Source organism: Coffea eugenioides, chromosome 1, assembly GCF_003713205.1.
Source record: "Coffea eugenioides isolate CCC68of chromosome 1, Ceug_1.0, whole genome shotgun sequence".
Classification (NCBI taxonomy): domain Eukaryota; kingdom Viridiplantae; phylum Streptophyta; class Magnoliopsida; order Gentianales; family Rubiaceae; genus Coffea; species Coffea eugenioides.
This window is the reverse complement of record NC_040035.1, coordinates 51,980,957-52,007,615: the sequence shown is the minus strand read 5'-3', so window position 1 is coordinate 52,007,615 and position 26,659 is coordinate 51,980,957. Positions and strand designations below refer to the sequence as shown.

Here is a 26,659-nt window from a genome sequence, read left to right as displayed (position 1 = left end):
GTATAATTGTGGAGGGTGTGGGGGTTAGCTTGAGGGTTGGGACCCATCACAGATCCCGTAATTATCGGGGCCATGCCCAGCCACGGCTTCAAGTTTAAAGCCTTAAAACTGTTTATCTGTAGCCGCCAGCCGGCGCCACAAGAGCTGCGCTGCACGCGTATCTCCAGCCACTCATCAGCTACTTTTCTTTTGCCGCTGCACGTCTTTTCTTTTGTTTCCTTCTCTCTTGTACTACTACTACTACTATGGAGTAATTGTTACGATCGCAAATGCAGCATCGATCAATGGGATTGTTATGGTGAAAAAATGGGGTGGGTATGGTAGTTGCCCGCTATACCACCTTTTTGCCGGCACAGAGAATTGCAACCTAACTTTGACTCGTACAATTTATTCATTAACACGTAACCATGCATGCTACTGCTCTCGGAAAAAACTGAAAAGTTGTCCAATTAAATGTCAATAAGTAAATTGACGTTAATTTAGCATTTCCTCTTTCAGCAGTTCGTTTTCATGATCTTCACTCTTATCACACTTTGAAACTCAATTATTTAATAGCTCTATCCATCACTAATACCTCTAATCATTTTGTGTGGAGACCTGAGACTAGGGCTGCTGTCGAGTTGAATCGAACTCGAGTAGTGCACTATTCGAGCTCGACTCGAGGCAAAATAACTAAACTCGAGCTCGAGCTCGTCAAGCTTTTAAAATTCGAGCTCGATATCAATTTATAGAACTCGAGCTCGAGTTTAATTAAATGTAATCAATTCAAATCAAGCTCAATCGAGCTTATTCGAGCTCAATCAAGCCTAATCAAGCTCAAGTAATAAAAATTAATATTTTATATATAATTTTAAATAAAGGATATTATTGACATTTCATAATAATAAAAATTAAAATATATATTATAAAAAGCTCGATAGAGCTCGTCGAACTTTCGAGTATCATATTTCTAAGCTCGAGCTCGACTCGATAGTTCTAACGAGCGACTCGAGCTCGAGATTGAGCTTGGTCAACCAAGCTCGAACTCGAGCTGCTGATCAAGTAGCTTGCGAGCTCGAGCCGAGCTACTTGGTTCAGCTCCACCTCCACCTGAGACAGAGCAGAGGTAACTAAATTTTGACCGGCAACAGGCAGCGTGGAATAATGTACGTAAGCTTGTTAATGTTGCTTCAAAGGCTACGGCAAGTACGTAGAAGTTTGGTCCACGTATACAACTGTGGATACTTTTCTTCTTGATGCCCTGCATAGGATAGCTGTATACAAATGATCATTTACAAGTATAGAATCCAAACCACTGAGCCAAAGTTCAGTGTCAACAAAAAAGGGATCAAGTCCCTCTTTGGACGGAAGGTCAGGGAGTTCGAATCCCCACCTGTACAGCATTTTTTTGATCTAGTCGGATTCTTATGTTTACTAGTCTGTTATACACAGTCAAATAGTGGTTGAATTTACTAGAGCCCATTGATTATCAGAACGAGTTTTCAATCCTCACTCTTTTTTTTTTCGGTTGGATATCCCTTTTCCCTTTTGTCCTTGTAAAATTCGAAGTTTATAAAGTAAAAATTAATTCGTTCATTTATGGCCAGTTGTTAAATTGTTATGTTCATTAATTTCAAATTAACTGTAATTAATTAGTTCCCACTTTAAGCAGCACTGCCATTAACTAACCGGGTAGCTGTTGGTTGAGATGTAATTATGTACAGTAGAAGCAAAAAAAGTACTCCTTTACTACGTAAAATGAAGACAGAAGGGGACGTGCCATTGCCCACACGTAGAAATCGTCTTGTCAACTAATAAGGTAGATCATGCAAGCCAAGGTCGATCACTTTTCTTTTTGGCCCAGTAAAAAGAAAAGTGGAAGTACTGCAAATGCACGAGAGGAGATGATGCAGCACCAGTAGTGTTTATGTTGTTGTCGCATCATCCTCATCTATTGAAAAAGGGGGGAAAATTTTTTTTTTTAAAGGGAATCTAATATTGAACATTCAACTTTTCTTCATTTTCAAACCCCCCCCATGTGCGCTGCACATCAATATTATGTTATCTTAGCCCCACACACCGCCATAGCTGTGGAGGGTTATTGCTTGAAAAAGAAACCATTTGAAGACTAACTACTGCATCATGCAAACAAAGCCCCCCTTATGATTAAGTTTACGGCATGCCTTTTTCCAACCCCCCAATTCTGAATTTAACGGTAATGCTAATCATTTGATTCTTCCCTCATTGGCCAGACAGGCACTCAAAACTGATCTTTTGGCGCTTCTTTCTTCACGCCCGCCCTTTACTCCTCCTACTTGTTCAAATACTAGTACTGGTTTGGAGGCATAGGTGGGAAATGGCGGTGGCACGAGGTGATCAGTTTTTTTATATTTTCACCAATATCAGTAACCCATAGCCCCAACAGTCACTCACTGCTAAAGGATTGAAGGACTGGATGAATGATTTGAACTCACAAATTATTGTAATGTTTAAAATGTAGTCTGATAATTGGTAAATTATAAATTTAGATGTTTCTTAAGTAATCTAAACAATTGGACGGACGGTTTGAATGGATTTCAAATACTTTATCAAATTTCACGATCCAAATGAAACCTTATAGTATTTAGCATGCAAAAGTGAGCTATATACGGAGGTACAACATTTCTTAAGAATGAACAAGTAATGATGCTGCTTCATTACTCCTGAATGTGGAAGGTATTACTCCATCATGCTACCTCCCAAAGCTATTGCCACCAAAGCTAGAAAGGGCATTCAACTTTTAAGCTATTGCCACAATAGAGTCAAGGGAAAACCAACAATAAAGTTAAAGCTTGCTTGCATTTCAATGTGACCAGGCAATAGAATATCGACACATTTTCTGTTTTTTTTTTTTTTTTTTCTTATTGTGTAATTTTAGTGGACCAATTAGTTTTTTTTTTTCATTCTAGTGATCCCCATAAGCCAAAAGAACAGGATCGAAAAACAAAGACACAAGTTTGACCAAACGTTGTAGCCTCGTGAGTTGTGAATGAATGACACAGACGACATCAGGATAATGGCTGACATGCAGTGCTCTATTCTCTTTTCTTTTCTTTTATTTAAAAAAAAATAAAATAATGAAAACATTTCTTGATAGTCGAATGCATGCGAACTGCATTTGGCCATAGTTAGAATGGTGAGATGAAAAGCGTTTGTGCTTGACATTGATTTTTAACTGAAACTTTGTAGGTTATCGTTTGGAAGATTTCGGGGGTTAAAGTAGACTGCAATTCTCTCTATTGTCAAGGTCTGGAGTCAAATTCCAATTCGTTCTTTTCCTCTGGAGTTTCTTCTCTATCTCTCTCTCTCTCACTTTAGCTTAACTTGACCTTTATGATTTGGAAGTTTTTGCTTCAGCACCTCCCACTTTTTTAAATTATTCAAAAAAAAAAGAAAAGGTGCACGATTCGGCCATCGATGATGATTTTGTTCTGTGTTATTTTCCTTCTAGACTAGAAAAACACACTATATAGTACGGACGAGTAACTGAAAGATCAATTTAACTTCAAATGGAGGCAAGCATGCATGAGCTGGTGGTGGTCCTCATGTAATTAATGGTTAGTCGTCGTACGTAATTGGGGATTGGAATTTAATAGACGGCCTCCGAAGAAGTTTAATATGATAAGCCCGGGTCAGGTTCTGGCATCCTTGGCCTTGGGACAAAAGGAAAAGGAGGCCATTTCTTGGATTAAAAGCTTTCCTACTTTAATTTATACTTGTCACAATTCTCGTCTTTCACTCTATAGATTTTATAAAGAGTTGACTGCAACATAAATATATGAATAGTAGTGAGTATTTCAGAACAAAGAACTTGCCCAGATGAACATGCAATGACCGTACCTAATATCCGACTTCTCCGTCATCTGGATTGCATAAAATAAAACAGCATTATCCCCCCTTAACCTTTTCTAATGAAAGTTAGAAATTCGGCTTTTATAAACCTAGATCCCAGAAGAAACCTCAAAAGCCGGTAACTTTTGAGGTCCTCCCAGGGACTTATAAACCCAAACCCCCAGAACCGATGTGGGATGGCAACCCCACAAGGGCAAGCCAGTAAGGCCGCTGCTGCTAAGAAGTAAAGACCCCTCACGACACTCAGTATGCTACCCCACAGGAATTTGCCTCTTAACCTTCATTATCAGATTGCTCAATTCAACTGCTACTGCTGCATCTACGCTATTCGATGAACATTTGCCCTGCTCATCTCCTTCAATCTCGACCTTATGTATCTATTATTTATTTATTTATTTTAACTACTTAAGTACTGTAACCTGATGGTGCAAAAGAAGTCCAGCATGACCATTCTTATCGGCAACTGCAAGTAATGCTCATCTGCACCAACCCGCGGAGTCACACATGGAATTTTGGTTTGCAAATAAAAATTTTCTGCAATTAAACATGATGGTTATATTTTTGCTGCAAAATTGGCTCATATCACATGCTCTGTCGTCTCATTTTCGCTTTCTTGATTGAGAAACTGAGCAAGGGAAGATGGGCAAAGGTCAAATTGGCAAATGGAAGCAAGTGTAGAAGTGGACGAGGGAAGAATGTTCGCACACCCTCTAGCATGTGAATTCAGAAAATTTTCAATTCCTAATTAATTCTTTTGGTTTCTTTTTTTTTTTTAAAAAAAAAAATAAAAATTCTTTTGGTTTATTATATCATAGACATCAATTCCATTCTTATCAATCATCCTTCCCTCCCCATGTGATACTCCAACATCCATCCTCAATATAAAATCTATCAGCAAATCATCTAATTTGTCAAATTCGGGTGTCGTGGCCCCCTTTGGTTACCCCACTTCCACCTCCCTCTTCTTGACACCTTCTTCCTTTTTTTTCTTTTTTTTTCATATTATGTCGTTGTAGCATCAATTTTTCTGTTTTATGTATTTCAGGATTATTCTTCCTCATTTCATTTCGTCTTCTTCCTCTCTTTATTTTTCCTAGTGTGATATATATCTGCATTATATATATCTTCGTCCACACATTTTTCAGAAAATTCCCATTTCACATGTTGTGAAAATCTCAGAAGTCAACGCTCAATGAAGTCTTAATTAGAGACAGAAAAATTGCTACTTGAAGTTTAATCTCTCCAACAAAAAAAAAAATTTGATATTCGTACATTCATTTTAGTATTCAACACTCCAATTCACTCGATAAATAATACAGTACGTCTCTAAGGAGTGCCAGAAACTAACTGAAGAGGTCCAAATATCAATTCCCCTCGGAAATGGGCATATTCAAGGAAGATGAATGTATTGCTATTTGCGAGTGGATATGAATGTTCGACCTGAAAATCAGAAGACTCGTCGAAGCCGTGAGGCCTCAGGCTCACACAATGACACTACTGTAGTTTGCCTTGGTCGGGAGTGTTTGAATTGACGGATCAGAAGACAGAACGGCGAACCCCTTCGGTTACAGATGTCTCAGCATGACCCCACTCACTCCATCTCTTACTCCATCGGATTTCACAGCCAAGTTTCCCAATTTCAGATTGAATATAAGAAAGGAAAGCCTACGGCCCCCACCTTTAGCAGCTACTTTGACTCGCCACTGTGCTTCGTCTGCTCCACTCGGATGCCTGCCTTCTGGAAAATTTAATTTGTGATTCGTGATGGTCATTCCTGCTTCCAGAAGAGTTACTAATTTGAGACCTTATAAGTTCGGGCATTCGACAATGTGAGAAAAAAAAAAAAAAAGAGCACTCTTGAGTTATTAAATTCTAAAGTTACAGAAAATTAATAGACATCCTTTGACAGAAGCTACACGCTACTTGCAGTGCTCCTCCAATCCAAACTCGATGAAATTAATGAGCGCGAGGATAAATGCTTATTATTTGCTTTTGGTTGTGGTGGTGAGTTGGGAATTAGACTATTTGGTGAGCACAGAAGGGGCAATGCAGCTTTTGTGCTTCTATTCTATCAAATGTACCTTACTTATAGGCTTCAGTCATCGTGTTCATGAGATAGCCAGCGCACTGAGGCAACCTTCTCATTTTATGAAATACCAATGTACCATCTTTCCTTAGAAATTAATTCGTTATATATCCTTAAACAGATCCCCTACTGCCACTTAGCCACGGGTATGGTTAGGGTTCTGAATGAATCTAATCGAATCAAACACCGTAGTGTTCAAATCTGTTTGATTATGTTAAAGAGTTTAAAATTTTGTTCAAGTTTCACTTATTTATTTGACAAACTAAGTTTAAACGAGTTTTTTATTTTTATTTTTATCGAGTTTGATTGTTATCGAATGTAAAACATTGTTCAAATTGGTTTGACTAGTTGACGAACTAAACTTGAACAAACTCAAAAACAAAAAAAAAAACTACTAGCCATGAGAGATTAAAACTAGAACGCGTGGTAAATGATAACTAACTTCATAAATGACAGAAAGAAAATCAAGAATTTATACCGAAAAAAGTTTAAGTACAGAAGATAAGTTCGCATGCATGAGGTCACCAAAAACATTGCCGGTCCTTTATGACACCACAAGAATTAGCAATAATAGGGACCATTTGCATATGTTGCAAAGGCGCACTGGTCCTAAATGGGACATTGCCTCTGAGGACGACAGAAATGGCCTTCAACTTTAAGCAAAGCATTTAAGTTTAAAAAAAAAAAAAAAAGGGGGGAAACCATATTTAAGTTTCTAGAGCAAGCAAAGCTGACACCAACCCTTCTTCACTCGGACACTTCAGTACTGCTTTTCTTTTTCAAGTCATCGAGACAAAACAAACACACTCATCGATACTTCTTCATTACAATAATGTGAACACACACAGTCACACACTGGCGCTGCCATGATTACCCGAAAAGAGAAGCTGAGTACCAACAGCAACAACTACCATTTTAACTAACCCCCATTGAAATAATAATAACACCTCAAAAAGGCTAAATTCTTGTCCTCTAAATTGAAATGTGCAGAGGACCAATGTTTAATTTAGGTCAACATGGGAAACGTGGCAACTGTGATCATGTCTAGTAATGAAATTAAGGTCAGTGAACTCATTATCCTCACATGCAGAAGAAGAAGAGCCAGTGGTCCATGCACCCACCCCATCTCTCAGGCTCAGCAGCTAATTTTTTCAGTTGATTAAGTAGGAATCGGATGTTTAACCAACCTGAAATAAACAACTACTGCTCTTCCTAGTACTTGTACGCGCTCTTCTTACTTAATTCTGGCACCTAATCGGAACTTTATCATCATATATAATATAGGTGCTTCTTGTTTGGGTTCTCCGTACGAAGATGCGTATATTTGGCTAATCTGTAAGAACAGCTTCAAATGTAGGTTATACAAATGTAGGTTATACAAATGTATCGTTGCTGACAAAAAAAAAAAAAATTACAAAATTTTCCTCAAGTCAAGTGATGCAGTTATTTAAAAGCTGGAAATAAATATCGAACCGCGAGACTAGCATAAATTATTTACGAACTCATAAATAGGACAGATATCTTGTAATCTCCAAGGAGATTCAAAAGACAAGTTATATACAAAAAAAAAAAAAAATATTTTTCTGGCGGATAGTGATGAGCCCATGATCAATTTGTATTTAAATAATATTTTAAATAATACAAAAAAAAAGAGAGAATAAAATCGTCTATTCTCTCAAACTTCAGAAAGGACGTACAACTGATTTTAACTCAAGTTCAATATTTATACCTCTTTTATTTTTCCTTTTTTTTTTTTCAAATAAAACCAATTGTCGTACCTCTTAATTGTCTTGTAGATATTGAGTCTAGTAGTAATACTTACTTTCTGCTGACATACTACTATTTGTCGAAGTGTTTCGGTGTATTTTTCAAAGTTGCCCTGCACGATCAAATTTTACCTCAACGTTCATTTCTAGCAAAGAACTTCCGGAACGGAATGGTAATTATGAATTTGACAATCATGGAAATTGATACATTTCTAAAAGGAACTTCCGGAGCCGAATGGTAACTATTACTGTAACACCCAAGCCAAGGCACCGCCATAATACTCGAAGTTTTAACCGCTCAAAAGCATAGATAAATTGTATTACTCATTTCTGCAAGGCCGCCACCACCAGCAATGTTCAAAGCATAGGCAACCAGTTGGTACTGCAAACTTAAAAATGGCGGAGAGATACAGCAGCTAAATTTGCACTTTTACAGAAATTTATTTGGCATATTACAAACTTGTATATTAAAATTACAGAAATTTATTTGGCATATTAAAAACTTGCATACTAAAATTACAGGTAGAGCAGCTAAGTTGGGTCTCTGGAAATCAGTTTCTCCCACAAGAATGATAGTATAAAACATCGTGCCTTCCAACTAACTGATTCCGACTCGAAACAGCATTGCATCCGGAGAGAGCTCCACTGCTGTCACTTTCTAGTATCTATACCGGGCTCGAGTAAAGGATCGTGTCGAGCGGTATTCCGTTAATGGGTCTTCTCTAGATCGGTACTTGTATCGTCGGCCAACAGGAAGGTAACAATCACGTTCTGGCGACAAATTTTGAATGTAAACAGGATCACGGTACGATTGACGTTCTCTGTACAAGATGTAAGGATCATCCATGGCAATGTCATCACGATGCCTTGCTTCCAGCTTTAATGGCCTCGCGTTAAGATGCTCCACTACCCCATCCCACCCATGATTCTCACGATGATCCAAAAGAGTGTCCTGCCTGTAAACATCCGGAGACTGCAGTGGTGATTGTCTGGAACGCTCCCGCCTGTAAGAATCACGAGAATCCAAGAGTGGTTGTCCATAAGGCTCCCACCTGTAAGCATCCCGGCACTCCAGCGGTCGTCGTCTGTAGGAATCACGATGCTCTGACAACAGGTTCTGCCTGTAAGCATCTCTTTCAGTAGTCCTGTCATAGGCATATAATGGAGCAGCGGCTGGCGGAAGTAAAGGAGCAAATCGGTGCACTGGGTCCAGCGGAGATGCAATTACTTCCCTTTGACGAATACCAGGGTATTGACGCTTCTCATCTAAGGCAGAGCGCCTCTCTTCATCTATGTCTAGAACTCTAAGCCTATCCCGACCTATCGATGCATAAGTCCTCTCCTTGAAACCCCTATCCAAACCTTTGGACCTGGGGCGTTTGCTCACAGCAACAAAAAGCTTGCACAATTTCCTCACCTATCATGGCATGTATGAAGCGATGGAGCTCATCACATAATAGATTGCCAGTTCAAGGGGCAGGAGAACAAATCCAGTTGCACAAATGACAGAAAAATCTCAAACTAATCAAAGTCAATTAAGAGCAACAAAATTGCAATTTATGTGAATCAGAAAAGATTTTATTCCTCTTTCTGTTTTCTACTAAGCCTTTGCTGATTCACGTAGCTGATTTGCAGACTAAGCATTTAAAGATGACCATTACTGGTTACTCAATGAAAATTTGAGTTTTTCCCTTGCCTTTCTCCATTACCCCCATCTTTCTCCCTCTTCCCTATCTTCTCCTTTCTCCAGTTTTGTTTCTCATTTTATTAAGCATCATAATACCAGTATAACACTACAAGACATGGGTAAATACCTTGACAGATTATACGGGTTCATGCTTCACATATAATGGCTGAAAGTTGAAACAAAACCTCAACTTACCTGCTCAGATTTCAACTGGCAGTCAAACTTGGTCCTTGTGAAATAATTTTCTTTAATAACCTTCTTAAACTTGTCCTCTGCCAATGGTATGCAATCCTCCATAACAATAAAGCGAACCTGGTACACTTTCAGTTATGAATAGAAGGTTGTTCTGGGATTATGGCTACTGGCTCTAAATTTTGGGTTTTCAGCATTATCAAGCAAATTTACCAACAGTAAAATTACATGTAAAACTGTCCAAAATGTTCAGCAAATACACCCTGAAAATTGTTTAGAATGACAACTACTCTTTCCACTATCCATTTCAGCATTCAAACATTACAAACTTCACTAAATCATCCTATCAGTGATATCTGCATTATCCAAAAACTGGCATCTTAGAATTCATAGCAGCTATTCTAACAACCAACAATCTGAAACACAACTAACAGAGCCAACTCTAGGATTAAAAGTGCTAAAGGCTCTTCATTTTAGCAATTCATAGCACATAAGACTAAAGAGGGGCATCAGAAGGGCAACAGTTTTCAGAAGTATTCAGTTAAATGCAAAACATCAAAGTCTGGATTTCAAATGTTCATTCTCCAAGGCAAAAGCCAGGCAACTTGATGTCGGGACCAAAAAGAGAACTGCGACCAAGAATTGGTTTAGATTCAGTGCTATTCAGTAACGTTGAAAATAACAACATCGATCAAGACAAAAGGATCATAGTGGATAAAGAGATTTGGGATTTATGACAAGAAATGTTGGTACAAAAGCATGTGCAGGAGCATCTCTAAAAGTTTTTTGATATAAAAGCCAAATCAGAGAGAATAACAACACAATTACCAGCTTGAGGTAGGTCACTCATCAGCCGAATTTCACAGCATCAGCCAATCAATCATTTACAAAGGAAGCAAATGAAACACTTTACAAAAAAATTGACATCAAACAGTATTCTTGCCATATAAAACACTCTATCGTTGTTAAATTGATATAAAAGAGCTATGATTTCCATTCATCGGTTTACATCTACATTCGCACAAAACAACTCTCTTGGCATTCACCCCCCCCCCCCATTAAAGGTGCAAATAGTCAAGCACGAATACTGCTATCCTCAGGCTAGACATCTCAATGAACCTATCCAAAAACTCACCAATTTTAGCACATACAGGTTCGAACTCGACTCTAGTCCTACTCCTTGATTAGCACATACAGGTTCGAATTTGAACTCTTTGTTTTAAACCCGAAACCAATGCAAAATCAGTGCATATGCCAATCAGTTGGCCAAAAGAAAGGTAAGAGCAAAAATATGAGCCCCATCTACATTTTTTAAAGTTGAATACACAATTTGTGGAAAACAGAAGCATCAGTTAATTAACTAAATAAAGAATTCAAATTGGTTAAAGAAGAACTGAACACAATATGTTAAAATGAAATGATATGGCTTATAAATCTTAACACACTGTAAAATATCAACCATGTGCAGAAAATTCTAGACAAGCTAAACTTCCAATGTGTTTGAAAGGCTTAGTCAAGCTAGTGATGGACGGTGCCTGATGGTATCTCAGAGACTTCTGGATCTTGTGGGAGAAAAAGTGAAAAAGCAATTTAGATGGAAATGCGGGGAGAATGGTTGAACAAAGAACAGCTGTACGCTGGAAAGGCAGTAAGTTTAAGTGCAAGGGTCAACAATCACGAATTATTCAGGGACAGTGCCTATACTTGCCATATGTTTGACAAGGCTCATTCAAGCTAGTGATTAACAGTGCCACATGCTTTAACAGGGACTTATGGATCTTTTCCGAACAATAGTAAAAAAGCGACAGGGACTTTTAAGTGCAATGTCAACATTGTGGTCAGTGATAAAGGGAGGAAACAAGAAAAATTATGGATTTTTCGGCAAATATACACCTTCTCCTGCTAAAGAGCATTAAATTCATCCAAGTCATCCAATTGTCACTGACCAACAAACTCATCACAGTATATACGCGTAAACAGCATGCAAAAAAGAGCAAAGTCAAGATTATTCAGCTATGTCTCACATCAGAGTTCAAAAGTATAACCAAACCTGAGATGGAAACTGGGACTTGAATGCCTTTGGTTCAATGTTATAGCCCCCAGGTCCTGCAGCTTTATAGATCCCATACATCAATTTTAGATCAACATCATACAAAAAAAGCCTCATCCCTTTATATACTTTTTCTACTATATCTCGTTTATTAGCAGGTAGACCAAGAACCTTATATCGATAACAGTCCCTTTTTGTCTTAGAGCTGCACATGAATATCATTCCCATGCTCGCAGCCTTCTTCAAAGTCTTTTTCTTGCCTGATGGTTTGAGCTTATCCTTGGATTTAGAGGCCACTTTCTCGGCGTTCCCTTCTTTAACCTTCCTTCTATTCCTTTTCCTCGATTTCTTACCCTTCTTATTTGCACTTCCTTCACCTTTCTCTTCAATCTCTGCTTTTGCACTCTTTCCGTCTTCTCTCACAATTGGAACATTGTGTTCACCTCCTTCAAACTTAGCTTCACGTTTAGAAGTCAATTTACCCAATTCCCCATTTACCACCTTATTCCTTCCATTCTTGTTCCCGACCTTCTTCATCTTTGGGTCCAAGCTACAGCACTCTTTTTCTTTATTCTCACTTTCTTCACCAGTTGTACTCTTGTTGTTATCTTTAACTTCACATATGTCATTTTCTTTATTTTCTATCTCACTTCCTTCCTCCATCAAATAATCATCATCATTATCATCATAATCATAATCAACATCATCGTCCTCCTCATCCTCATCATCATAAAGCTCTTCACCCTTTCCCACTTCTTCATTCACGTTCTCTTCATCTTTGCTCTCACTTTCTAGTTCATCCAACGTATTCTCCACCTTATGCTCACTTTGAGGAACAATCTCAGTTGGCATTACATCCATCCCCACTGGATGATTGGACAATTCAGCTCCCACTAAAGTGGTTTCAGCAGCAACATTATCTTCAGCACTCAAATTCGAGGTCGAAACATTGACCTCACTTACTTGGTGCACCATCTTCAACCTGTATGTATGAAGCAAAACAAAATATATTTATCACTAAGCCTGCAGTCTATCAAAAGTAGAATATCCTCAAAAACCCTATAGCATCATCAGAATAGCATGCATCTAGAATTCAACCAGAAAGCCAAGTAATTTAGTTGCTCTTTCTTTTTGGCCGAAGGAATGCTCGGATTTAATTTTCGATAAAATTCAATATAGTTACCAAAATTTTTCTAAAAATCAAGCTTTTCTTCATTATCTGGTAAAATTAACAGCTTCGACACAGAGAAACAAAAGAAAGGCAATAGCCCAGACTAAGTTACACTTAGCTGCTAATCTGATCAGCCTAATCTCCACACCAGACATTGAAACAAATAAATTACTAAACAACCACTAGTCAGAAAGTTGAAGCTTTTGCTAATTTAAAATCAGAAAGTTCTTCTGCGAAACGAAAATTGGAGCCAAATGGAAGATGATGAACTAACCTGGCGGAATTATTATTATCTTCTGACAGAAGAATGCTAGGTCACTGATCTCCAACCTCTGAAACAGTTTGCTGATCAGGGCATGTAAGTATCGGATTAGAGCGTTAGATTTGTCCCTTACGTGTATTTTACTTTTTCCTTTTATACCCAATGAGATGAGAGAAGGGAAAAGGAAATAAAGCAGATAACATTGGTCCACGGCTCAGTCGGTCGGAAGAATAGCACATCAGGCCCACTGGTGCACCTCTTTTATTTATTTACATTTGGGATTCTATTATCGTTATTAATTTAGGCCTTGTTTTTCTTGTAGTACACTATATTCCTTTTTCAGGTACAATAAATTTTTCCTTTTTTTTTTTTTTTTGTAGGGGGCATAGCGTATATATAATATATATATATATATATATATATATATTTGAGCCAAACCTGGATTGTCCTGTAATATAGAGCAAAAGATCTTAAACAAAATATCTCTTGTTTTTAATGTAAAAGGTGAGTGGGAATTCTCCAATTTAAAAACCCCTTCTTGATGAGAAGAATAAATGAATTAATAGGGGAAAAAATGGCGACAAATAAAATAAAATAAAACAATTAGGTCTGCGCTTAAATAAGCTCTTATATTATTGTTTCATCACGGAAAACCCCCTTCCAGTTTTATAGTAACAGTTTACACAGAAATCCTACGACTATAGCAGATGGATGGTGAAGTCTCTGAAATGTTAAGGAGCACCTGAGTAGAACTCAAAATGCTCGTGTTGATTGACAGCAGCTTCCTGTTTGGGCGTCAGGGCTGGGAAAAGACAGAAAGAGCTGCATGAAATTGTTCAGTGATGGCTCATATATATATAGGATCTTCTTACATTGGTTCTCATAGTACATGCATATACTTCACTCTCCATGAGTCTATACAGCACGATATGCTGCTGAGCAAGTATAGAGAGTATATGCTGCGTGGTATACTTCACTCGATGTCTCTGTATACCTCAGTAGCTGAGCATAATAATGCCATCATGGCTTTCCTTGGTGCTATATATGTGAACTCAATGACAAAGCACAGTACAAAGCCTCTGAAGTTCTGCTGTATTGTTTGGATTTTGCAATGTGTAAAAACCACTTTTATGGTTTGACAAGCATGTCATATTCACCTGGTTTTGCAGTTGGCTCGACTGCAGTAGTATTCAACAGAGAAAAGGATCAATGAAAATGATAAAATCAAGAAACAGCAGCTGATAAAAAGGATTAGGATTAACTGCACTTTTTCCCTCTGAATTTGGCCCCTTGTAAACTTTACTCCCCGAACTCTACATATATACCCTTGTAGTTGTAGTTAACTTGTTAAGATGAAATTATATTTTCCATGACCAGAATATTCCTAACTAATTCTTGAGCACGTATAACAATTGCAACATAATAAATGACTATTTTTTCAATATTTAAACACAATCAAGCCATGCATTCAACTTTTTAGTAATAAAAAAAAATTAGAAAATCTGTAAAAAGGAAGTCCAAGCAACTTAATGCATTTATTGCTATGCCAATTGCACTACTTACTTTCGATGAAATAGAATGAATGGGTACATTTGAATGAAGATTATTTGACTATTAACCCAAAAAGATTCTGAGCAGTGTATATGTAAAAATCCAAACTAGGAGGCTTTCACACAAAGTATTATGCAATGATGCCTTAAGATAAGATAATATCATAACATAATACCGATGGCTTGGTTACAAGATTAGATATCCAGAGCTGGGCTTAAATTAACACAGGCATTCGACGCTGATGCATGGTGGATGAGATGAACCGATAAAGAAAGTCCGATCATGAAGAAAGTTCAAACTGACAAAATGGAGAAATATGTATTACCGAGCAACGGACTGGTCCGCAAGCCCAAAAAGGGCTAGGGATGCAGCTCAAATAGTGACACCAATGACAGTGATCATTCCCATCAGCGCCTCCCAGGAGCAGGCCCAGGCCGACGGCAAATCTAGCACGGGAACATTGAAAAAGTACACAAGTTTAGCCTTACCACGCAAGAGCTAGCAAGGAACATGCGAAAGCTGCATGAGTTCAGAAATTGTCAACTCCATTTATGGAATCCTAGTAACAGCAAAAACTCAATAATTTCCATGATGGCAGAGTTTTTTTGAATGTCAAGTCAACACTTTCCACCAACATATTTAGTGAAACATTTCTGAAGGCTCTTGGCCTCTTTGTTAATATAAGATGTCAAATTCTATATATGCAGTAAATGACTTTGCTCTAAGGCCTGTTAATCAGCATTGTTAATTAAAGAATGAGTTTCCAACTGATGCCACAATACATTTTTGTCATTATATAGGACAAAAGAGCAATCTCAAGCCATGCGATTTCTGGACATGAATTAAAGGAATGGCGAGACTTACTCTGCAATGAGTAGTAGCAGAGCGAGGATCAAGAATATGTACTGATATGCTTTGTACTTGGACGTGTTTTTGCTATAGTAACCTGGAGGAGCATTTCTTTGGTTTACCCATCCAAACTGAGGACGGATTAGGAGAATAAATCCAAGTAAAAATCCCGTCACAAATCCTCCAAGATGTGCAAAGTTGTCCACATGAGGGAGGATTCCAACTGCTAGATTGATAATGATGATGAGGACGAGAGTCGACAGGGCTGCACACTAAGAAAAACAGCAAATTGTGAGCTATCGTCCCTTCTTGAAATGAAAAATGTACGACTTTCACTGGGAAAAAAGCGAAAACACGCCGAGTTGAATGTAGCAGAGATACCTTGTTCTCGTATATCGTCCAATTTATGAGGAGTTCAGAAAGCATGGCGCCAAGTAAACCAAACAATGCCCCGGAGGCACCAACTGAGATGGTTGTCCTCACAAACAAAGAAGACAATAAACTTCCACCAATTCCAGATATTACATACACCAGCCCAATGCGCGCTGCAGAAGATTAACGCACGCAGGGTGACAAAGCAAGAATGACATAGCACATGTAGCCTTGCACAAGTATTCAAACAAAATTTCCGAATTCTATTTAGTACTTAATTCTTTTGGAATCATACAACATATTTTAAACCAATCCATCACAACAGTTGAGTGCACATAAGCTCTGTAAACAGAAAAAAGCAACTTGAGAAAATCAGCAAATACAATCTCCAAGAATGACATCTATGAGAAAAGAAGTTGCAAAGGATGGGCATACCAAAGCCAAACTCCTGCTCTAGCCGAACGCCAACAAAGATGAGACTCAACATATTGGCAAGAACATGGAACACCCCGGCATGTAGCCACATGCAAGAGGCCAACCGCCACACCTGGTGTCCATCAACCACGCTCTTGACATCTAGAGCCCCCAGTTTCAGCAGTCTGATCAGCAAACAAGAAAACGGCACAGTTTCAAGGTTCTCCACAAAGAAAAGGAACTTCTCTAGATCATTGTTTAACTGCATCATAATAATAATAATAATAACTAGATGCTTCCCTGATGGTAGCGTTGGTAATTGGGTATGTACCTCTAATGTTCGACATTTAACTGAGTACCCTCTAACGTCAAACAGTTGGGAAATTGAGAAAGAATTCATTCACAAAATGTTTCCTTCATGCTCCATGAAACTCGAAAATACCACCTTGATTTTACAATTGTCCAAACAAGTAAAGTATTTTAATCATAATGGTATTGTACTACAGTTATACTACATATGATGAACCACGGAAACAGGCTAATAAGCACCGCTATCTGTTATTCATGACGGGCTAATCAACAAAAGCAAAAATGCAAGAAAAAGCTCATGCATGAAATAAAAAGGAGCAAGAAAGAAGTCTCTCTCACGTAGCAGCGGAGGGACCGAGCAAGGGGTTCTCTTTGGTGCTCTGGAAAGCAAACCGGTCCAACAGGGACCTCCCTATGCAATTCTCAGAGTTGCGGGGACAATCATTGAGGTACATTGCGTAGACAAAGATGGCAACGTTGACAAGAACAATGGTAGGGACAAACCAAGGGATCCATTTCTTGAAAAGCCGATGACTGCGAGGCCGTTGAGGAGGACGATGAGGTGGTGGATGGAAGTTCTGCTGGTGATTAGCAGGACGTGGAATAACAACCGCCGGATTTAAGTCAGAGCGAGGCTGGATCTTGATCTCCACTTTGTCCGACTCCGATGACGAGCTGGTTTTAGCCCTCCCCATCGCAGCCGGCCGGCCTTGTCAAAGCTAGGAGATCAGTTGATTGGTTGGCGGCTGCAAATTTTTTATTAATGAAAGGCAGTCATGTTTTTTTTTTTATTTCCTTCTTTTTTCTTTAATTTTTAGCTGGCGCTGAAGTATTTGCATTGTATGATTACCATTGGAGCTCGGAGACAACGGTTTGAAGGACTATGGATGATTTGAATGGACAAGGCACCCTGTCGCCTATTATGGGTTCATTTTAGCTATATTTAGTGTGCGTGAGAGAGAAACATGAAATCAGGCCAAGCCTTTGGTTTGTAACATTTTTCTTAATTTACCAATTTCCCCTTCATTTCAGCTACATGTTACATAGTGTCTTACCAGTGACATGTTAAAATATTTTTCCACCAAGGTGTGGACCATGGATTACAGAATTGGTCATTATGCAGAGCAGAAGGGAGAGGAAGAGTTTTATCTTCCGTCTTCCAATAATAAGTAAATGAAGAGGCTCTCTGCCCAATTTGGATTGGATGAGACAGCAACGACAAACTGAGCGAGACTAAAAGGTTTGGTACGTTGTGATTCTAGGCAACTTTTCTTATTGATGATTTGGACAACCATTAACAATGCTCAATGGTCCTAATTCAATCTCAACACACACACTCTCTCTCCCTCTGTTTTTCTCACTCTTTTTCTATCCAACGAAGTTTTCCCATGTCAAAGTTTTTCCTGAGAGGCCTTGGGCAAATTTTCGCACCCTGACCTGATTCCAAGTATATTCTTATTACAAACCCGATATCTAGGTGTTCTGTTAGCGTTTTCTTTCGGGCCATGAGCTCTCCTCTGGGTTAAAGACTTTGATGTGCCATGGCCATAGGAGAAGGGCCTTACCAAGAAATTTGTACACGAATTCAGCGGAAGAAGATGGATATCTAGATGGGTTTGACGTACCATAGCCATTGGAGAAGGGCCTTACCAAGAAATTTGTACAGTAATTCAGCGGAAGTAGATGGATGGTTCGATCACTGCAATGTTACGCAACAAAATTTGGTTTGTTTTCTGTGCTTTGTTCGTTTTCTGGTTCTTGTTGCTCTATGGTTTTGATTGGTCTTTCCTTCCCGGACTTGCAACAATATCCCACGAAAAATCTATTCAATCTCTTGATCCAAATTCTATTCGTGTTACCGATAACCATGAAGGGAAGGAGGATGTTACGTCTAATTTGATGAATGCCACGAATTTTGGAGTAGATAATTCAGGGAATACCACAAATGCTGTTGCTGGTACCAAAGAAAAAAAGTTCAATGATTGGTCGACAGAGGATGAAGTGAGTGAAGACGTTGATGATCTTGAGAAAGAATTGGAACCAATTTTTCTTAAAGATGATGCCAATCGAGGGAAAGAAGAACAACAGAATAAATGCAGAGGACGGTATATTTATGTTCATGACCTGCCGAGTCGGTTCAACGATGACTTGCTTAAGCAGTGCAAATCCTTGAATAAATGGACTGATATGTGCCAGTATTTTGTGAATAATGGGCTTGGATCTGAACTTGGAAATCCAGCCAAAATTTTTTCAAGAACCGGTTGGTTTAACACTCATCAATTCTCTCTGGAAGTCATTTTCCACAACCGAATGAAACAGTACGAGTGCTTGACAAATGACTCGTCAGAAGCTGCAGCTGTTTATGTGCCGTATTATGCAGGACTCGATGTTTCTCGGCATTTATGGGGTTCGAATGCGTCTGTCAGAGACTCTGATTCGCTGAGTCTTATAAAGTGGCTGAGAGAAAGACCAGAGTGGGACGTAATGTGGGGCAGAGATCATTTCATGGTTGCGGGCAGAATTACTTGGGATTTTAGAAGAGGGATTGATGATGATAATCATTGGGGTAACAAGTTAATGGTGCTGCCTGAATCAAAGAACATGACCATGTTAACAATCGAATCGAGCCCTTGGAACAGCAATGACTTCGCGATCCCTTATCCAACATATTTTCATCCCTGGACTGACAATGATATAGTCCAATGGCAGAACAGAATGAGGAAACAGAAGAGGAAGTCCTTGTTTTGCTTTGCAGGGGCGCCGCGGCCAAACATAGAAGATTCCATACGAGGTGAGGTCATGAATCAGTGCAAATCATCCAACCGAAGGTGCTGTTTGATGGAATGCTCCGACCAGAGAAACAAATGCCAAAAGCCAGTTCACATTATGAAGATGTTTCAAAACTCGGTCTTCTGCCTACAGCCTCCAGGGGATTCATTTACCAGGAGATCAACTTTTGATTCGATTTTGGCCGGCTGCATACCGGTCTTTTTCACTCCAGCTTCTGCTTATGTGCAGTACCTGTGGCATTTGCCTAGAGATTTCAACAAGTATTCGGTGCTCATACCCGAAGATGATGTGAAAAACAGGCGCGTAAGCATTGAAAAGAAACTGTCTCAAATTTCCAAGTCACGGGTGTCAGCAATGAGGGAGGAGGTGATAAAGCTTATTCCCAATGTAACGTACGCAGATCCAAGGTCCAGATGGCAAAAGTTTGAAGATGCATTTGATTTAACGGTAAAAGGAGTTCTTGAGAGGCTAGAATCATTGAGGCAAGAGATGGAGGAGGGGAAGAATGCTAGTCTGAGTTATGACGAAGAAGACAGTTGGAAGTATTTTACCTTCGGAAAAGTTGATAAGCATGAATGGGATCATTTCTTTTTAAGAACTGACAGATCGAAGTACTACTAATTTGTCCTTGGATTTAGAAACAGGATTAGATAGGAAGAAAATGAGAGTTAGCATTCTACTATTCTTTGTGACTTAAATTTGATATGGTGGTTGTTAGTTTTTCTTTTTGGTAGTTTTAGTAGAGATATCGATGTAGCTTTAACGGGTGCAAGTTCTTCACTGAGTTTTTCTGGATTGTGTTACTGTTAACTTTTGGGATGATTGTTGTAGGGTGCTCGTATCCTATGCTTTCTTCCCGACATCCCATTATCCCATGAACTGCTTATATTTTGAGTTTTGTTAATTTCAGCACAACAAACACTCGCTTGAAGCGTGTGTCATTAAACATTTCGTGTTCACTTTGATTCATTCCGCCAACCAACCATGTGTTGCTATGTTTCTTATTGATAGATTGTGCCCTATTAAGCATCACCGGCGTTTGTAGTCCAACGGTTAGGATAATTGCCTTCCAAGCAATAGACCCGGGTTCGACTCCCGGCAGACGCATCCCACATTTGGTTTGGTCCTTTTCACAATTTCCACGACCAATTGAGTGTGTTTGGATTGAGATAATTTGCTTCATAAATTTTAATTACTATTTTATCTTTTCAATTACCTTTTTATCTCAAATACATCACATCACAAAAAGTGTTGCAGCAATTATCTCAAATAAATCATTCAAATAAACTCTTATCCAAACAAACTCATTGTTTTCATTGGATCATTTTTTCCTTCAATGCAGAAAGGCAGGAGATATATGGAAAATGGCCCCCCTTTAACGGGATGGATTATATTTTTTTTATCAGTTTTGTCAATTGACTTTTGCTGATTAAATAAATCTAATCCCAGAACTAACCTCAAAAGCCGGCCAACTCTTGAGACAGTCCCAGAGACTTATCTACCCAACTCTTGGATTATATGACTACACAAAAAATTCAAGAGTTGGTGGACAAGACCGTCAAAAGCAAAGAGAAGAAAGAATGGCATAAAACAGTGGATATGCTATGCCAAACTCAACACACAGGTGAGCATTTCAGAAATAGAAGCAACTTTTGGACAAGAACAAAGGTATGTAGAAGAAGAAAATATACTGAAAATAGGTGTGGAAGTAGGACAACACAAGGAAGGTCAAAATATGGGAATTAGGGTTTCTGCTGAAAATAACCAGAATCAGTTGCAAGCAGCATGGAAATAGAGGGAAATAAGTACTAGTTCTATGATTCTAGACTACCTGCAGGCCTTTAAATTGGCCTTGAGTAACGTGAAGGAACAAGGGTGGGAGAGTTTTAAAGTCCACACATCTTGCAATCAAGTCCCAAGCCTAATCAAAGAACCATCCTCAATTGACATCAAAATTTCTACACACCTGCAGGACATCAGAGATTTGCTCAATGTTTAGGAAATGTTTATTTGATTGTTCATATATTAAACATAATAGATTAAGTAAAAGATTGAGCAAACTTGTTCAAAATATAGCTTTTGATGAGGAATTTTTAAATTCTAGGTATCTTAGTGCACTTTTGTACAGCTCATATCAAATCCTTACTCATTATTTAAGGAGGAGCCAAAGAGGCTAATATAGCTTTTGACAAGGAATTCCTAAATTTTAGGTATTTTAATACATTTTTGTATAACTTATATCGAGTCCTTACTCATTATTTTTTTCCCTACAGATAGAATTCAAACTCCTGACCTACAACACAAAGAATGATTTAATCCCTTTTTTATGGCTCTGAGCCAAAGCTCAGTGGTTGAGCCCTTACTCATTAAGTATATACTGTATATTGTACTTTTACTATTAATAAAATCTTCTACCGTTTCACGTAAAAAATTTATATTCAGAATCAAGATACGGTGTAACGGTGCTGTAAGCTTTCCCATTCCGGCCCGACAATATCCGTTCCACAAAAATCAGATATTTGCGCGCGAAATCAAACCACAACCTCCATGGGCATAATTGTCATATTGTCCAGTCTATAAAAACAAGGCACCTTCCCCACTCCACTTATAATAGCCACTAGTTATATCCACGCTCATAAAAACATTTCGGTTTCCATTTGCAGCTTATCATTGGCTTCTGAGTGTTGGCTGATGGCCGGCACGTGCTCACCGGTCAAGCCTCACGTGATAGTATCATCGACGGCTATTGAACTTACCAGAAATTCGCGTGTCGGAGCTCCGTCATCCGTCCGGTATTCAGCTCGGAGATCCGTCTTCGCCTCGCCTGATGACCTCCTGCCCCTCGCCGACGGTCCGTCGTGTATATTCGTCGGTCCGATTGAAACTGCCAGTAAAGAAACCCTAGAAGCTCTCTATTGTCAAGTAGGTTTTGGAAGTTAGTAACTTTTTTTTTTCTCATTTTACTCCATTACTTCCAATTTCCGCGAATAATTTGATCTCTAATTTTTTGGTTACTTTTAGGCTAGGGATTCATATTATAATGGTACGCCGTTGATTGTAGATGACATGTTTGATAGAGTTGAGGTACCTCTCCCTCTACCTATGTATTTTCCTTTTTGAAAAAAAAAAAACTTGAATTGTGTGGATTAGATTATGTGTTCTGATTTGGAAATATATGACTGCTGAAACAGCTGAAGTTGCGGTGGTATGGTTCGAAATATGTAGTGAAGTATCCGAGGTGTAGTCTTAGGCGGCAATCAACCTATGCTGACGCTGAGGTAATTTTTTAAATAAAAATAATTCGAGTTCATGGGCTAAGGCATTATGTTTTTGTGTTTGTGGAAATAATGGAAATTCGTTTGAGTCGAACGCATTTTTTTACTTGTAAGTTTAAAAAAGGTGTCTTGAGAATTGTCTGAATAAAACTTTTGTCAGCTGCTCCACTAATGTAGAATTAAGAGTATGCGAACTCTATTCAGTAAATTATTTTCACGCTCTCAAGCGTCGTCATTCATGTGTGTATGATTTGTGATGCATCTTAACTACAAACAGCAAATCCTGATTTACCACATCCAAGTTCTTGGGAAATCTTAGTTTGCTCTGTAGTTTAAGTTGCTTAATAATACTAAACTAAACAAGATGTTGTCTCTTTGATTTGATATTTTATTCTATGCGTGGGGTGGGTTTGGGTCTAGCAAGGGTTTGTACAAGCAGACTATTGTTGCTGAATATAAGTTGTAAGATGTTGGTCCTTGAGTGGAATTGTGCTTCTTCACTTCCCTTGAATATTTGACATGGATGTAGGGCAGGAAGATCCTTCACAGGCGTTTGCATTAGCGAGCATATGGCTTTTGATTCTTGGTTTTGGTGGTTCAGTCTTTCTGCTTCCTGTTATATACACCCTTGGTCAAGCTTATCATCAAGATGCATTTCACTCTGCAACTTCACACACCAGTCAAGCTTCTATGCTACAGTTCCTTACTATACTTAATGGCATGATGTACATGGCATTGGGATCCATAATAGGTGTTCCAATTGCTTCAGCATCAGGTAATCAGTTTGGTGTCATTGGTTCTTTATGCTCGCTGGACTTCTTTGTCTGGTTTATTACGCTTGAGACTTCTGTATGAGCTATGCATATGGTTGCATTTTGTTGAAATTTAGGAATGGATGTAGTACATTAAACCCTTGTTTGGTGAACTGTCAAGTTATGTGCCTGAGTGTGCTTGCTTTAGTCTACTATGCATTAAGTCTCGTACCTTGTGTGACATTTGTTCTGTTCTGTGGTATTAATCGTGTTTAAAACAAAAATTGTATTTTGTTTCTTTACTTCCTTGAACTATTTCTCTTCCTATTAATGACTCTCTCCTCCATTCAAGTCTTGCTTTCCAAATTGTCATATGGCAGAAACTCTTTTTACTATGGGTTTTAATCGGCTGGAATGGGAGATTTGGACTGAAAACATTCAAGCAACTTTCTTGGTTTTATACATTCTGTATCCTGACATGAGAAAAAGATGTAAAGCACTTCAGAGTTTTCTTTTTTCTTTTTTATTTTTTTAAAGATAATAGAAATTGTTGGCTGCTATAATTTTGGTTTATTGAGACAGAGTTATTAAGAACGTGAGACTATTTGCATAACAAGCAATGTAGATATATCTGAATTTAATGATCTGATATTTTGGCTTGTCAAACATGATTTGGTTTTAGTAATATTGGGCTTCAAAACTTTTTTGCTTTTGATATCCTAAGATCTGGTTGAATAAAATAATTTCCTGTAATGATGTAAGGCAGATCATAATTTACTTCCTTAAACATGAATTGTGTGGTTATTTGGATATGCATGGAATTTGATATTCATTAGTTAAGAATGGAGTTGAAGGCAATCTAAAAAAAATAATGTATTGGTTGTTCATATCTGGGATATGAGACTACATAATCTTTGTTTATTATAACTTATTGAATGTGCTTTATATTTTTCATTTCTTTTTCTGTCATCTTATCAGGCATATGTGGTAATTAATACTGTTTGCTCCTGCTGTCCAATTCTTTGTGCTTGTGGGAGAATCTTATTTTTGTTTTTAACTCTCTTGATGTATCATTAAAGGAAGCAGAAGAACAGATATACACTTGTTTCTGTCTTGTTATTCCCCAAATGTTTTGTAACTTAAAACCTTATTGCAGTTGGAGCATTGCAAGGGATTTGGAAGAATGACTTGGTCGCGCTAAAAGGGGTTTGCCCAAATTGTGGTGAGGAGGTCAGTATAAAGTAAACATGGTGAACCCTTTTGCACATTGCTTTCTCATTCAGTTGTTGGCGTGGATTTTTCGGTCTGATGACTGGACTGTACAACCATCAAATATTGCTTTTAGAGCTGTAATCGCATTCATCTTTACAGGTTTTTGCATTTGTTAGATCTGATCAGTCCAAGCTTTCCCGCCACAGATCAGAATGCCATGTGTGTGAGAGCTTCATAGAATTCCGCACAAGGGTTGAGGTACAAATAGTTTGGGATTAACAGGATGTTCTACAGAATCATGCTGCAAATTCCATAAGTGCCCTCACCCCACCTCCCACACCCTGATCAGAAAAGTCATAGGTTTATGTTCTTTTGTTCGCAACTAGGAATATTAAAGAAAAAGCCATTTGTCCTCAGCCTAAAAATGCAGCAGTAGTTCTTATATTCCATTAAACACCACTTGAAGAAAGACTGCATTTCGAACTTAAGTTTCTTGAAGCACTAAAATCTGCTCATGTTCTATTGCAGCAATCCATCTCAAGAGCAGATAGGCGGTGGGTTTATGGCCGGGTTTACTTGATTCGGCGGAGAGGCAGACGACACAAGTGGACGTAAAGGTGCATGTCAAAGATAGATGGATAGCCTTGTAAACTAATTTTTTCCCCATATCGGCAATTAGAGGACTTGGCCACGGGTTTGTGCTAATATAGAGACAACACCATGTCATGTAAACATAGTTGAATTGCATAGTAAAGAGAAGCTTTTATATTCTGGAAAGAACAATCTTGTGTTGCACCCCACCCTGTTTGCGTTCAGGAGAATAGCCATGTATGTCGTCTTAGAGACTTGCTTGAATCGCTAGCGTTTGAAGTACGTTTATGTGGGATTATTAGGAATTCAAAGCAATTCAAAGGGGTTCATGCAGTCCGGTCGCACCTTGCCAAGTGTGTCTCGGTTTTGTCATATTCTCAATACAATGTTTTATCCTATTCTCAGTAGAGAATCTCCCCCGTGCGGAAAAAAAAATTGACACACTGGAATCACCTTTCAAGTTTAGTAGGTTGCGCACACTGAGTAGTATATGCATGGGCAAGATGTTTGATTTGAATGGTGCAGGCACCATTTTTTATTTTTTTTGGGTATACATATAAAGTAGAGCAAAAGGTCAAAATAGTAAGGTTAAACTTGATCAGATGGTAGGAAGGAATGTTGCAAGCATCGGCAAGAGACCAATGCCAAGACCATATTGCCCTGACAATCAATGTCATGGGGCAAATATGGAAAGCTAGAAATAGACGACAATTTGAAGGAACAACGAGTGGAAAGTTGTACAGAAGCACTGCAAAAATGGTGGGAGTTTGAGGATGCAGGGAATGAATTGAAGGATAAGTGCATTGGTGAAACAAATCAGCCTCAGCCTCAGCCACTGCAAGTATGGGAAACACCCCCTGAAGGCGTGATCAGAATGAATTCAGATGCTGCTGTCTCAGCTCAAATGATCCGCACCGGATTGAGAATAATGGCAAGAGATTGAACAGGGAAGATACTGCAGGCATGAGGAATGCTCAGGCTGACAAAAGCTACAGCTTTAGTGGCAGAAACAGAAGCCGTTAGACGAACTCTAATCATGGCCAAGGGAGCTGAGTGGGGAGACGTACAGATTCAATCAGATTGCTAAAATGCCATTGATATGATCAACTCCAGAACCTGTGGGTAGAGCAGTATAGCTACCATCTTAGAAGACATACCGGACATGGGAGATTTGTTTAATCAATGCACTTTCTCCTTCATCAGTAGATCAGGGTACAGAGTCAACCACAAACTAGCTCAGTTTGCTGCAAAAGTTGTAAATGATGTCAAGTGGGAATTGTCTTCCCCCCTGTGGCTCTGTGAAGCGGCACAGGTAGATATAATGGCAGTTGCCCTCTTTTGTAGTTAAACTTGTGATATCAAGTGTTTATAACACTACCAGCGTTTGAAAGGAAAAAGTTTGCTTTTTATCTCATGCAACGCCTTAGAACCAACAAGTACACAAGAAGAACGACAAGGTT

At 38.6% G+C, this 26,659-nt stretch overlaps 4 protein-coding genes and 1 non-coding gene across 6 annotated transcripts; 3 read left to right on the top strand and 2 right to left on the bottom strand.

Annotated features, from left to right (window-relative positions):
• Nucleotides 1-8,022: 8,022 nt before the first annotated feature.
• Nucleotides 8,023-13,218, bottom strand: LOC113782758. Its single transcript, XM_027328674.1, has 4 exons — nt 13,097-13,218; nt 11,652-12,633; nt 9,605-9,721; nt 8,023-9,139 (listed from the first exon to the last, which is right to left on the bottom strand). Exons 2-4 carry the CDS (start codon nt 12,624-12,626, stop codon nt 8,381-8,383), a joined length of 1,851 nt encoding a protein of 616 aa, XP_027184475.1. The 5' UTR covers nt 12,627-12,633; nt 13,097-13,218; the 3' UTR covers nt 8,023-8,380.
• A 918-nt stretch (nt 13,219-14,136) lies between these two features.
• LOC113774626 (RHOMBOID-like protein 1) lies at nt 14,137-17,274 on the bottom strand. Its single transcript, XM_027319204.1, has 6 exons — nt 16,919-17,274; nt 16,292-16,455; nt 15,866-16,029; nt 15,500-15,756; nt 14,961-15,081; nt 14,137-14,262 (listed from the first exon to the last, which is right to left on the bottom strand). Exons 1-6 carry the CDS (start codon nt 17,272-17,274, stop codon nt 14,137-14,139), a joined length of 1,188 nt encoding a protein of 395 aa, XP_027175005.1.
• Nucleotides 17,275-18,262: 988 nt separating this feature from the next.
• On the top strand, nt 18,263-20,051 carry LOC113749104 (probable xyloglucan galactosyltransferase GT12). The gene has a single exon (XM_027292766.1). It carries the CDS (start codon nt 18,263-18,265, stop codon nt 19,988-19,990), a length of 1,728 nt encoding a protein of 575 aa, XP_027148567.1. The 3' UTR covers nt 19,991-20,051.
• Nucleotides 20,052-20,404: 353 nt separating this feature from the next.
• Nucleotides 20,405-20,476, top strand: TRNAG-UCC. Its single transcript has one exon. It is a non-coding gene; the product is annotated as a tRNA-Gly (tRNA).
• A 1,525-nt stretch (nt 20,477-22,001) lies between these two features.
• Nucleotides 22,002-25,423, top strand: LOC113752410. 2 transcript variants are annotated; one of them, XM_027296524.1, is made up of 7 exons: nt 22,002-22,291; nt 22,391-22,453; nt 22,561-22,647; nt 23,179-23,419; nt 24,553-24,626; nt 24,768-24,866; nt 25,137-25,423. In XM_027296524.1, exons 1-7 carry the CDS (start codon nt 22,061-22,063, stop codon nt 25,221-25,223), a joined length of 882 nt encoding a protein of 293 aa, XP_027152325.1. In that variant the 5' UTR covers nt 22,002-22,060; the 3' UTR covers nt 25,224-25,423. The 2 variants fall into 2 exon arrangements, with proteins under 2 accessions (XP_027152325.1, XP_027152332.1); XM_027296531.1 differs by having other exon boundaries at nt 24,553-24,637; nt 25,137-25,225.
• The last annotated feature ends 1,236 nt before the right edge of the window (nt 25,424-26,659 follow it).

Bases quoted from the DNA above. Each gene is read 5' to 3' on its own strand.
- LOC113782758 (XM_027328674.1), bottom strand. From the start codon at position 12,626: ATGGTGCACCAAGTAAGTGAGGTCAATGTTTCGACCTCGAATTTGAGT. The intron at 9,722-11,651 runs GTTTGGTTATAC...AAAGTGTACCAG, and splicing joins AGTCCCAGTTTCCATCTCAG to GTTCGCTTTATTGTTATGGA. The intron at 9,140-9,604 runs GTAAGTTGAGGT...ATGCCATGATAG, and splicing joins GCCAGTTGAAATCTGAGCAG to GTGAGGAAATTGTGCAAGCT.
- LOC113774626 (XM_027319204.1), bottom strand. From the start codon at position 17,274: ATGGGGAGGGCTAAAACCAGCTCGTCATCGGAGTCGGACAAAGTGGAG. The intron at 15,757-15,865 runs GTATCTCTGCTA...TGTTTTTCTTAG, and splicing joins GGACGATATACGAGAACAAG to TGTGCAGCCCTGTCGACTCT. The intron at 15,082-15,499 runs GTAAGTCTCGCC...TTCCCGTGCTAG, and splicing joins CTGCTACTACTCATTGCAGA to ATTTGCCGTCGGCCTGGGCC.
- LOC113749104 (XM_027292766.1), top strand. From the start codon at position 18,263: ATGGATGGTTCGATCACTGCAATGTTACGCAACAAAATTTGGTTTGTT.
- LOC113752410 (XM_027296524.1), top strand. From the start codon at position 22,061: ATGGCCGGCACGTGCTCACCGGTCAAGCCTCACGTGATAGTATCATCG. The intron at 22,292-22,390 runs GTAGGTTTTGGA...GGTTACTTTTAG, and splicing joins TAGAAGCTCTCTATTGTCAA to GCTAGGGATTCATATTATAA. The intron at 24,867-25,136 runs GTACAAATAGTT...GTTCTATTGCAG, and splicing joins AATTCCGCACAAGGGTTGAG to CAATCCATCTCAAGAGCAGA.